This window comes from Natator depressus, chromosome 20 (genome assembly GCF_965152275.1).
Source record: "Natator depressus isolate rNatDep1 chromosome 20, rNatDep2.hap1, whole genome shotgun sequence".
NCBI lineage: Eukaryota > Metazoa > Chordata > Testudines > Cheloniidae > Natator > Natator depressus.
In genome coordinates, this window is record NC_134253.1 from 6,815,623 (window position 1) to 6,828,401 (window position 12,779).

At 50.1% G+C, this 12,779-nt stretch overlaps 1 protein-coding gene across 2 annotated transcripts in view; it reads left to right on the forward strand.

Moving 5' to 3' along the window:
- The first annotated feature begins 2,247 nt into the window (after positions 1–2,247).
- Positions 2,248–12,779, forward strand: part of LOC141975188 (mucolipin-1-like) — a 35,586-nt gene continuing 25,054 nt past the window's right edge. For both annotated transcript variants that reach the window (XR_012635885.1, XM_074935433.1), the window contains exons 1-5: positions 2,248–2,360; positions 4,908–5,125; positions 11,016–11,183; positions 11,484–11,643; positions 12,467–12,578. Coding sequence is in view for 1 of the 2 variants with exons in the window: in XM_074935433.1 (XP_074791534.1) it covers positions 2,249–2,360; positions 4,908–5,125; positions 11,016–11,183; positions 11,484–11,643; positions 12,467–12,578 (770 nt within the window). In the remaining variant the exon portion in view is untranslated. The remainder of the gene's footprint in view (positions 2,361–4,907; positions 5,126–11,015; positions 11,184–11,483; positions 11,644–12,466; positions 12,579–12,779) is intronic.

Consider the following 12,779-nt stretch of genomic DNA (forward strand, 5'->3'; position numbering starts at 1 on the left):
CAGGGAGTGTGTTGTGTGTATGTGGGGGGAGAGAGAGTGGGTTTTTGGGGTGCTGAGAGTGTCAGCATACTGTCTTGTAAGTTCAGACCCCCCTCTCCCGCACCTCTCTCTCACTCACTCAAAGCAAGCAGCATTCCTCAGTAATGTTTGCATTGTCTCAGGGCAGATAAGCATGCCGGCTGTCAGAAACGGAGCTTTGAAAGGGCATAGCCGCATTCCTACAGCCAATTCCAAAACAACGACAAGAGTGGCCACTTGACTTAAGGGGATTATGGGACATTTCCTGAGGTCAATCAGAGTGCAGTAATACAACACCTTGCTCACACTGACGCCAAGACGCATCAAACGTTATTCCTCTTGCCGAGGTGGATTACCAGGAGCGCTCTAGCCATGGAGCCAGAGCGCTCTACATGCCTTGCCAGTGTGGACGGGGAGTGAGTGGCTTTAGTGCGCTCTAACTTGCAAGTGTAGCCAAGCCCATAGAGTTCTGTCCATAGGCATGCCCCTGCATGCCTTGCTGAGTCATAAGGTGTATCTGCCTTCTCTCAATGGGTCAACTGTATAGCTGATGTATAGCCATCAAGCAGGCTAGGCAGTGCTGATGTCAAACTGTCTGGGGGTGTCACCCAGAAGCATAGCACAAGTTTTGTAATACAGACATACATACATATCTATAACCTAAAATACAAAAGTGATACAAACACATAAATGAGATTATCATATTTGGCAAATTATAACATTTTGGCAGATATCTTATATAGCATATCTGGCATAACTCATTGTAATTTTACAATATTGATATTCATAATATCCTAAAGTGTTTCCCAGATTCCATACAGCATCACATCTGGTCCCACCCCAATGCCCACACCCCCAGCTGGAGCCCTCACCCACTCCTACACTCCAAGCCCCTACCCAAGTCCAGTGAAAATCAGTGAGTGAGTGAGGGTGGGGAAGAATGAACGATGGAAGGAGGGGGGATGGAGTGAGTGGGAGTATGGCCTCGGAGAAGGAGAAGGGCTGGGGCCGGGGAAGGGGTGTTTGGTTTTGTGCGATTAGAATGTTGGCCACCCTATGTGTGCATGCTATGGATATAACACTGTTTATGCTCCAATTTGAGTTCTGGGTTTAAGCACTGGTCCTTGAACTGAAAACTGGCTAATGGACAACAACTAAATAATAAATAGGGATGTATCTCACCAGGTGAGCTGTTCGGTGGGGTGCCACTATAAGCTATGTTTCAGAGTAGCAGCTGCATCAGTCTGTATCCGCAAAAAGAAAAGGAGGACTTGTGGCACCTTAGAGACTAACAAATTTATTTGAGCATAAGCTTTCGTGAGCTACAGCTCACTTCGTCGGATGCATTTTCCATTTCACGAAAGCTTATGCGCAAATAAATTTGTTAGTCTCTAAGGTGCCACAAGTCCTCCTTTTCTTTTTACAATAAGCTATGTTACATCTAGTCTTATTCAACAACTTCAGTAATGGCTGGAAAGAATCAAGGAGACACTTGGACAGCAGTGGTGCTGAAAGAGAGCTAGAGGACAGTGAATTATGAACAGATGTGTCAATCTCCATAGTTAAGTTTGAAGCTTGGCTGCCCACCCAACAGCTGATTTTCACACATGCCAGCACCACCAGGGCCCAGCCCAGCAAGGTGCCAACAGAGTTACAAATATCAGGAAAGAGGTTTACAAGAGCTGCAGGTACCGTATGTGGCCAGGAGGTCACAGAGACCTTTAGGATCACGGGAGGAGGGCAGAGCACATTGCCAATGGAGCAGGAAGGACCACATTGTGCTGGGGGCGGGGTCTACTGCCGGTGGGATCCAGAATGTCATAAGAGGCCCACCACACCGGCAGGAGCAGGGTGGGGCGCAGAGCCCATAGCCCCTGAGGGTCAGGGGTCATGGCCGTGGGGGTCATAGGATCATAGAATATCAGGGTTGGAAGGGACCTCAGGAGATCATCTAGTCCAACCCCCTGCTCAAAGCAGGACCAATTCCCAATTTTTGCCCCAGATCCCTAAATGGCCCCTTCCAGGATTGAACTCACAACCCTGGCTTTCGCAGGCCAATGCTCAAACCACTGAGCTATCCTGCGTCTTGGGGAGAGGGGTGGATGTGCCCGAGGAGCCGGGGTCAAAGGCCGCTCAGGCGCGCGAGGCCGTGCGAGAGCGGGAGCTCTGCCAGAGCACGTGGGGCGAGACGGGTCACGTGAAGGGGAGGCGGGGCGGGGCCCTGCACGTGATGGGGGTGGGCCGCGCGCGCCGCGTCAACCCCGGCCGGACAGCTGACCGCGCGCGCGAGCGCCGGGCTCGCGACGTCCGCGCCATGTCGGCTCCCTGCCGCCCGCTCGCAGGTGAGGCCGCCGGGGGTTCGATTCCCCCGCTCGCCTCTCTGGGCCGCTCCGCTCCCCGGCGGGCGAGAGAGAGCGAGCCCGCGGCTGCAGAGCCCGCCCCGTTCCTCGGCTCAGCCGGCCGGGCACCCGCGGCACCGGCCCGTGCGGCCCCGAAGGGACGGGAGAGGCCGGCCGCAGCCCGGCTTTGCTGCGCGCTCCCCTCGGCTTCTCACCCTGCTTGGAGCCCCTCCTCGCCGCTGGGGGAGGCCAGGCACTTCCCCGCCCTTTGCGGGGCTGCCCGGGGGAGAACGGAGCGGGCTGGGCTCCCCGGGCGCTGGGGGCTCGTCCCGTCCCCTGCCCCCGGCGGGAGTTCGGCGGCGCGGGCCGGCTCAGGGGCCCGCTCCCCTCTCGCGGGGCCAGGCACGGCTGGACTGGCGTAGGCCCGCTCTCCGCGGTGGGGAATTTCTCCTCTTCCGTCCTGGCCTGAGAGAGTTTTCAGAGGCGCAGCCGTGTCAGTCTGTGTCTGCAAAAAGGACAGGGGGGCTTGGGGCACCGTAGAGACGAACCCGCTCATTTGAGCATCAGCTTCCGTGGGCTGCCGCTCGCTTGGCGTAAAGTGGCGATCGTAGTTCGGACAGCGGCCTGGAGGACTTGTCCCCACCGCTCTTCCGTCTTGCTGCAGGGGGGCCCTGCTCGGGGTTTGCAGTGAGCTCCGTCTCCCGCTTTCCATGCCAGGTTTATTGTCCGTGGTTCGGAGGCCCTGGTGGGCCTCCGCACGTTCCGCGGCTGTGAGGTGTCCGCGGCTGTGGTGGTTTTACCCAGGGGTCTGTAACCGTTCTCCTTAACCTTCCCAGACGCCTGGGTGTTTTATGTTTTGGTCCAGTTAGTGACTTAGCTCTAACGCTCTTCCTCAGAGTCCTGGTGGCCAGGGTGTATCTGTGGCCAGGGTGTGTCTCTCACCTGCTCCCTCATTCTCCTGATTGCTGGGGGGAGGGCTTCAACTACTCTACCCCTTCCCCACCCTTAAGGCTTTTGTGTTCTGTTTTTGTTTTTTTGTTTTTTTTTCTGGTGGTGGAGAAGGACCCTTTGGATTGCACTTGCTCCAGCACTTGCGGTGCCAGAACTTTTTCTCAAGCAGCAGGTCTCATAACTTCCTCTGCTCCCCGAGGGTTCTGAATAGTGGAACTGGTCCTCTTCAATCTCTTGTTACTCTTGTTGTGATTGCCAGGGGAAGCTCTGAGCTGTGGTGGTGCTGGAGCTGCCTGCCAACATGGCTTCAGTATGGAAAAGTTTCTTCACAACCCTAAGTATTGGACTTTTTTTTTTTTTAAACCGAAGGCTTACAGTCTGTAGAAATGGATGACTTGAGTCTGTCTCCATTCCTATACCCCACGCCCCTCTTCATGCCTCTGAGAGAGCTTCCCGCTTGCCACGAGCGAGTCAAGGCCTGGCAGGAGAATTTCACTGGAAGCTAAGGTCAGGACTCAATCTCCATGGCTGGAGGGAGTCTGGGCTCTTATCCTAGTGTACGTGCTGGGGTGACACTGCAGTTATGCCCGTTTCCCCTGCCAGGACTGATACAGAAAGCTCCTCTGACAAGGAACCATATCACAGAACAAAACACACATGCACTTGGACCTTTGGGGTAACAATGGCCTGATCCTACAGGGTCTCTTACTCCTTGGTTCTAGATCTGTACTGACTTGGAATGAATTGATGGAGCTCCTCTTCTTGATGTCTCATGAAATGCTGTGTGGCCAGGTCGAACTATAATGAAGATGTTACCTTGCATAACCATGAGATCTTCCTGCTATAACCCTAATCCCTCCCATCCTTGTTTGTTACACTCCTGTCTAAAGCTAGGCTATAGGCTCCTTAGGGCAGGGCCCTGTGTTGTTCGGTGCTCTACAGAGCTACAAACAACTGTCTGGGTGGTGTTTAAGTGATCTTGTGTTGCTTCTTCTGAGTCCTATGAAGACATGAAATCATCTGGCCAAACCCTAGGGAGTTGGTATCTAGGTCATAGCTGAGGTGAGTGCCAGGCAGTAAATAAACCACCTTCCTGATGAGAAATCCTTATGGCCTGTTGATCATCATGTCTGACTCATCTGCGGAGCTAAAGTGGCTGGATCCATGAGGCTCCTGTCAGAGGACACACCAGATGGATCAAGGGGGAAGAAGTGATTTTGCTTGATGTACAGATGGTGAAGGGTTCAGTCGTAAGGATTATTGAGCTTGGGGGTTTAGGCTGCTTGAGAAACACCTGTTTCCTCGAAGGCCATGGAAGGGTGGGTGAGTGTCTTGCCCTCCCCCTCCAATCACCCACTATTCAGATCTTTCTTTAGTGGAGTTAAGTTAGGCTGATGTGACAAACCATTTTGCTGGAGCTTGAGAGAGCGGGGAGGGAGGCAGGTGAAGAGAGCAAGCTGGCTAAGCCTGGCCAAGATCTGAAATCCCTTCTAGGGTTTGGTGCAGGTGAGTGGCTCTGGAGCATCTCGTACATCAGTGAGGTGAGGACCATGGTGACTTATATTTATATTCCTGTCTCTTCCACTCTCCCCCTCCCAGAGACACAGAGGCTGCTGACCCCTGTGAATAGCTATGGGTCTCAGGACGGGGGGGCCAGGCCAGGCGTGGGCTCCGCCTCCCTTCTGCCTGAGGAGGAAGACTTGCGCAGGCGCCTCAAGTACTTCTTCATGAGCCCATGTGACAAGTTCCGCGCCAAGGGCCGCAAACCCTTCAAGCTGGTGCTGCAGATCATCAAGATCATCATTGTCACCATCCAGGTGTGTGGGGGGGGGGCTGGCTGGGGGGCATGGAGATGAAAAGCACTGTACTCTGGGCTGTGGCAACCTGGAGCCCATGTCTTTCTGGTTCCATTGTTCAGGGTAACTCTTGTCTCCTGTGATATATCGGGCAGCCTGGGGTACTGCTTGCTCTTGGGTAGTAATGCTAGGTTGGGGTACTCAGGCAGGCTCTGTATGCAGGCTGAGCCCGCTGAAGGGAAAGTCGGTACTTTGAAACCGCATGGTCTATAGTCAGCCTCATGATGGGAACATGAGGAAGTGGCCTGGCTATCTGACTGCTTTCCTTGCTGAAAACTGGCTTGGAACACTAGCCAATGAGCAGCATGTTCAGCAGAGCGGGATCTACCCTGTAAGTGTGTGCTCCGCACAGCCCCTTGATTAGTGCATTGAATGCACAGAGCTCCATCAGTGCAGCATGAAGGCTGCCTCCTTGTGCTCGGTCTTGCAAAAATGGAAGGGGCCCAGCTGGCTCAGTTCAGGTTTTGTAAAAACACACAATCAGTAGAAATATCTCCTCCTAAAACTGTCGTCCTCCTGTGGCGCTTGCAACTTAGCCATGCCATTGCAGCACTGTGTTAGTACGTGAGAGGCTGGAAACACAAATTAAAATGAGCCCTGTCGGGAACTCTTGCTCTTCTGCAAAATGTTTTTGATAAACTGATGAGCTGGTCTCTTCATTTTGCAAGTGGAGAGCAATGCAAAAGGGAGAACTATCACACTTCTGCTGAAAAGTAAATTGGATTTAGTCAATTTGAATAATTAAGCAAAGATGGTTGTAATAATATGGGGAAGGTAACTTTTTTGTAATTATTTTAAACCTGAGTTTCCCCTAAGACAGGTATTCCCAAACTTTTGTTATTGCATGCCCCCTTCCAGATCTATGAGCTGCCCGTCTCATCATTGATACTTCTTCTTAACACTACCTCTTTTTAGCCATCTGTCCATATTTCACTTATAATGTGACTTATACAACCAAAAAAAAACCCCTGACTAAGTTCTGAGCTCAGTTAGATTGGATAGTTGCTGGGCAACTGAACCCACGCTGTACAGTGATTGGAGGTGAGGGCTCTGTATGTTAGCGTCTCTGTGTATCTGTGTTTTCATTGGAACATCGTGATGTAAATTAACGAATTTTATATAACAATTTCCCTCAGTTTAAAGCTTTGTCTGAGTAGCCTATTATGAAAATGCAATAAATGAAATCCACCGTTACACACTTTCTCCTGCATTCCTCCCGAGATGTCTAGTGTACCTCCAAGGGTACGCATACCACAGTTTGAGACCTCCTGCTTTAAGACTGTCAGCGAGGTTAATGTGGACACACTGCACATCTAATGCTCTGACCAGCATTTGCAAATGAGATGGGCTAGATCCTACCTTCCCATTGACTCTGAGTTCTGGGTGCTCTAGATATGTAACAAAAAGGGCAACAAAAATGATTGGGGTATGGAACAGCTTCCATATGAGGAGAGATTAATAAGACTTGGACTTTTCAGCTTGGAAAAGAGATGATGAAGAGGGGATATGGTAAACGTCTATAAAATCATGACTGGTGTGGAGAAAGTAAATAAGGAAGTGTTATTTACTCCCTCTCATAACAGAAGAACTAGGGGTCACCAAATTAAATTAATAGGCAGCAGGTTTACTTCCTTTTTTTGGTTTTATTTCTTCATACAACAGTTCTTTGCCAGAAGATGTTGTGAAGGCCAAGACTATAACAGGGTTAAAAAAACTAGATAAATTCATGGAGGATAGGTCCATCAATGGCTCTTAGCCAGGATGAGCAGGGATGGTGTCCCTAGTTCTTTGCCAGAAGCTGGGAATGGGCAACTTGGGATGGATCACTTGATGATTACCTGTTCTGTTCATTCCCTCTGAAGCACCTGGCACTGGCCACTGTTGGAAGACAAGATACTGGGCTAGAAGGACCTTTGGTCTGACCCAGTATGGCCATTCTTATATAAGATTGGGACATGTGCAGTGTGACATGATTGACGCTGCTATTGGAAGCTCAGTGTGTACATTTCCTGCCCTGTGTTTGAAGCTTCCATGTTGTGTGGATGGGGGATTTAACTCTTCCCCTTTCTGCCTTAAGTGGCTATTAGGAGCTGGCGTTAAAGGGGGCTGAAGCTCCATGTAGTTGCACAATACAGTTGTGCAATTCAATAGGCTTGAAACTACACCAGGCTCTCGATAAACAGGGACTTGGCTGCCCCCTGTGTAACTCCTCTGGATGCAGGGGGTGCTGTGATTAAAAACCTCCCTGAACTGTTCTATTCTGCACTCATCTAAATGTTGGAATTGCTTCTAAAGCAGCTGTTCAAATCCCTTCCCAAGCTTGCCCATCAGTAGCCCTCGCTGAGGGTGAGCTATGTGAATTATTCATTATGATGATCTCATCTGACACCTAGGCCAGAGAATCTTCACCCAGTGAGTTCTGCATCTAGCTTGTTCAGTGGGAGCATGTCTCTGTATCAATCAATGTGTGAATGTCAAGGGGCAAAGCCAAAGCACTTAAGAGCAGGGAGAAGAACAGTTGGTGGAAGGTGAATAATATTCACATAGCCGCTAGCCAAACAACTTGTGAAAACCCTCATGTCTGGGAACGCCTCCCTCTGCAAGCAGCTCATCTCCTAGATGTGAAATACTGGAGTCTAGATCTCTGAGCTGTGACTAAAACTTCCTTCCTTAAATCCACTGACAGAGGGAGCTTTAAACACCTCAGCTGCTACAGTATCTTCTTCTGGGGCCTCCCAGGATCTCCTCTTCCCCCTTCCCTCCAGCATATCCAAATGTAGTGGCAAAGGTCATCTTCCTCTCCTGTCTCCTCCTGCTTCCAGTCCCCTCACTGGTCTTGTTTGGTTCAAGGTTATTTACTTCCACCCTGCCTAGGTGTCTCCTTGCATCTCTGTTTCCCACCTAGGCTCCCTCTGCCATCTCCCTTTGTCATCTATCCTCCTTTCAGCAGCTAACAGGCAGTCTGAATAAACTTTGCGTGGGAAGCTTTCCTTGGACAGTGGCACCAGGGAGGGTGTGAAAGGAGGGTTGGGACTCCAGATTTGGGTAAGGGATGCAGCTCCTCTTTAACTACCTGTGTGGGTGGGAGTGACTGTTCTTGGAGGTGCAAGAGGGAGCACAAACTGTTCTAGGCTTGGTCTGGACTTAAAACTTGTACCAGCATAGCCACATCTGACAGGTGTGGGAAAAACCACCTCCCCCAGCCACAGACCAATGTTCACAAAACCCCCAGTGTAGACGTAGCAATGCTTACAGAAGAAGGCTTCTCTTACATAGCTAATATTCGACAAGTTGGCATTCCTGTACCAGTAGAAAGACTCCCGTGGATGTTTATGCTAAGGGGCTATGCTGGCATAGCTATGATAGCATGGGCTCTGTAGTGTGTACACAGCCCTAGTTTCTCACTCTGGCATTCTGTAAAAAGCAAACTTTGTGTTCTCTGAAGCCATCGATCTGGTTGACTTCCTCCCCCACATCTGCTGAGTACAGAAACCCATTTGTCACTTGGGCAAAACTGCACTTTTAACTTTAAAAATATCACTAGCTGGTAAGATTTCATCGATTGTGGTAATGAATAAAGACAGTTCGTAAAGACACACTTAAAAGAAAGCAATAGCTGGAGTAAAATCCTTGTCAAGAGGAAGGCCTTACCTCACTGAGTAGCTGTCTGATTTAGGGTAGGGCATTTGGCCCGTCAAAAAGTAATTGGTCAGTTGACCTGTCAGGCATTGGTCAAATATTCTAAAACTCTAACGTATTGTAACACTTCTTTTTTTTTTGGTTAGTAAGACTTTATGGTCTCCAGTAGACTCAGTTCTAGATACTTATGCCTAATTACAAAAAAAAACCCAAGTTACTTGAGATATTTTAACTCAGAAAAATGCAAATTATAATGAAGTTTTAAAACATGAAAGAATGGTACCATGATGCAATCAGAAGGGTAGGGTGGGCTGCCACCTGTTCTTGCTGGAATATTTAACAGTATTTGACTGTGGTCAGACATGTTGCCAAGCCTAGTCTGATTCTAATCTAAGATCCAAAGTATTACTAGATTATAAAGGAAATGCATTTCAGTGCAGAGAGACTGTGAGACACAGTAGTATATCAGGATCTGTTGTGGAAAACTGCAAGGCACAGGATGTCATAAGACCATCCTGTGAGCAGTCTGCAAATTCCCCATTCTGTCCTTTGTTTGCATTAGTGAGCTGTGATCCAAGAAGAGTTTGACCAAAAGACCAAACGTCTTCCCCTGTACAGTCAGTCTGAGCTCTGCAGAAGAAAGTTCCAGGGCCATTATACCAACAGATTTAAGCACCAATATCTTTCCTGTGCATCTCTCTGAAGTTCCTTACTGGCAATCCTCTCTATGCTTGATGAGGTTGGTGAGAACCGGAGAAGACTATGGGGAGATTCAGAGAGACCTAACCAGCCTGGATGAATAGGCAGCATGGTGGCAAACATTTCATGTTCATAAATGCAAAGCCTGTTGAATGAAAAAATCTGAACTGCTTCACCTGGTGGGTGTAAATTAGCTCTCCCCAGGAAAGGGACTTGAGTGTCATTGTAGACCGTGTAGTGGAGAGTTCTGTTCAAAGTGCAGCTGCAGTCAGAAAAGCAAATAATGTGCAGATGCATAAAGAGTAGGATAGTGAATAGTCAGCGAATATTCTAATGCCTTTATCTAGTCAGTGGTGCAGCCTCATCTGGACTCTGTATGGTGCGGAGAACCTCATAACGGATAGGATACTGAAGAACTAGAGGGGGTTCAGAGAGAGGTACTGAGAATGATTGATGGCCTGGAAAGTTCTCCTATGAAGAGAGACTGAAAAGACTGGGCTTGTTACCTAAAATAATGACTGAGTGAAAAGATATATCCTCTTTTCAGCTTTGAATTTCCCACCTGTCAATTTGCGATCAGATTGTGAAGCTCTGTGCCACCGTTCTGCCTTGAGTTGTTGAAGCCAAGAACTCAGCAAGATTTGAAAAGGGATTGGACATTTATACAGCTAACGATAATATCCAGAGTTGTAATTGATAACAAGTGTTGTGAAAGGGATATTGAACCTCCTGCTTCGGGTCTTTAGACAATCTGCAGCTACCAAGGACGTGTGTGAGCCCTAGGTGGAGACCGATATCCCTCCCCTGCTACTGCGGGATTCTCACCCGCTCCTCTGCAGCATCTGGTGCTTGGCAAGATGCATCTTGGTTCTGATCCAGTCTGGCTGTCCTGTGTTCCAGTCTGAGTAGCTCTAGTTAGACAAGGGGAAATGTGACATCTTTGACGTTTAATAATGATGTATATCCTTATTTCTCCTTACTCCCACTTTCCCAGTAATTGATGGAAGGTAGCTATGTTGAAGCAGAAGGCATAGTGTGGAGGGGAGCATGGCTTTCTCCTCAAAGATGACTCCAACTTAGTTCCTAAAACTATCAATAACAAGGAAGTTTATTGCAGAGAAAGGGGCCATCACCTTGCTCAGAGACCGCAATAGCCTAATGTAACACCACTTACTACTGCTGTCGCAAACCATATGTCCTCTGTGGAATTGTACTGTTCAGTGGAAGCTCGTAGAGTGCTCTGCTGCTGCCAGTGATGATTGTCAGTCATTGCTCCTCTCCTCCAGCTCTTAATGTTCAAGCCAAGGAGGTAGTTCTAGTGATTCAAGAAACCAGCTTCTGGGTTGGGTTGACTGAGATGAGATTGTAACACTCAAAAGGCTGATGCAGCTGTGTAACGGAGGCTGTGCGAGTGAGTGAAACTTGTGGTTCTACAGAATGCCACACTCCATTGGTAAGCTGTTGCCAGGGGCAGCGTTCTCAGGTGGCTTCATTCTCTTCTCCCCTTCTGCAGCTCATCCTCTTTGGGCTCAGCAATCAGATGGTGGTGACGTTCAAGGAGGAGAACACCATTGCTTTCAAACACCTGTTCCTGAAGGACTATGTGGACGGTTCGGAGGACACATATGCTGTCTATACGCAGAGGGACCTCTACGATCACATGTTCTATGCCGTGGAGAAGGTGAGAGGAGGAGCGCGCTGGGGTCCTGGGAGACCTAAGCGGGCTGGGCAGGAAGCCATCAGCAGACCCCTGTGTGGATACAAAATTTGTATCCACATCTGATCCGCAAACATGGTATGCGGATATCTGTGGATACAAAGTGGCTATCCACATATTTGCAGAGCATTAGCCTTTGCGATGAGCGGAGTGAGGGAGGAGTGGTGTGGGGCTGGGACAGAGGGCTCTCCATGGCTCATAGCAAAGCATTGCTGACATGGGGGCTTTGGGGCAGGATGGTAAAGTCTCCTCCTCCTTCCCCAGTACTTGGCCATTCCTAATGAGACAATTGGGCGCTACGCTTATGTGCGTGGGGAGTGCAGCAGGAACCAGTCAGCCCTCATGCTGTGCCAGCAGTACTATCGCAAAGGGCAGATTGACCCTGCCAATGACACTTTCAACATCGACCCCAAGATCATCACAGGTAAGTGAGCCCCAGGCTGCTTTGTGCTTCTGGGTCCCTGGAGTGTTGTCAGGCTCCCTGATGGATCTCTCTGCTGGGCCCCATGGGCTGGTGCTTACTACTGCCCAGTCAGCTGTGTGCTCACCCTGGCCTCGTGAGTATCAGGTGGTGCCCAAGCTGCATGACAGCTGAAGAGGTGGCAACAGGCATTGACTGGCTGGCAGAGTTGAGGGTTTAGTTGGGTAAGGTGGCAATGCCCTGCAAAGTGTGGGCTTGCTGTCTGTGCCCCTGTCTCTACCTAGGCTCATGTCCTGTGCCTCTCCGTGGGGTCTTCTCACACCTTGGTGGGGAAAAAATGAGTCCCTGTGGCTTAAAGCCCCAGCGGTGCCTGGGAAGGGGAGTGTACCCAAGGCCTTGCTCACACTAAACTCAAGGTGGGGTGGGTGAGCACTCCTTTGGCATGTGAGCTCCCTGGAGCCTTGCTGCGGCCTCGGGGCTGGGGGAGGGGATTGCTGGGAATGTCTGTTGCACCCAGCCTGCGATGGCTGCCCATGGCATAGTGGGACAGATGCCATGCTAAAGTGCTCTGTAAACATGCGAGGGGTGGGTTGGCTTAGACTAGCTCCTGCCTCTTGTTTGAAAAGCAGGCTTAGGTCCTTGTTCTCTGCTCCTCTCTGGCTCCATCCTGGCGGCAGGGCTGGTCTCTGATGTGGCAAATGGTGCCATTGTGTGTGTGGGAGGTGGGAGCTTTCCTTGCTGCTGGAAGGTGGGGGAGGGGACAGTAGGCCCTGTGTGGGTGCTGGCTGGGCTGCTTCTCTGAGGACAGTCTCCCCTTCCTCTGCAGACTGCCTGGGTGTGGACCCCATGGAGAGGATGCCCTGGCCCCTGCAGCCTGTGGAGACACTCTCCCTGCAGCCCCACCTCAGCTACCGGAACTTCACGCTCAAGTTTCACAAGTAAGTGTCTTGTCTCTCCAGGCATGTCGTGAGTGACGTGGGGTCCCTTCTCTTACCAAGGGCAGGGCACGGCTAACTGCTGAAAACAGGAGATGCAGTCAAAGCTAGGGTTGCTGGCAGTATTACCTGAGGGAGCCTGGTTCTCTGTCTCTGGCTCAGTACCCTGTGGGCTATAATCCTTTGGTCTGATTTGGATTGCTG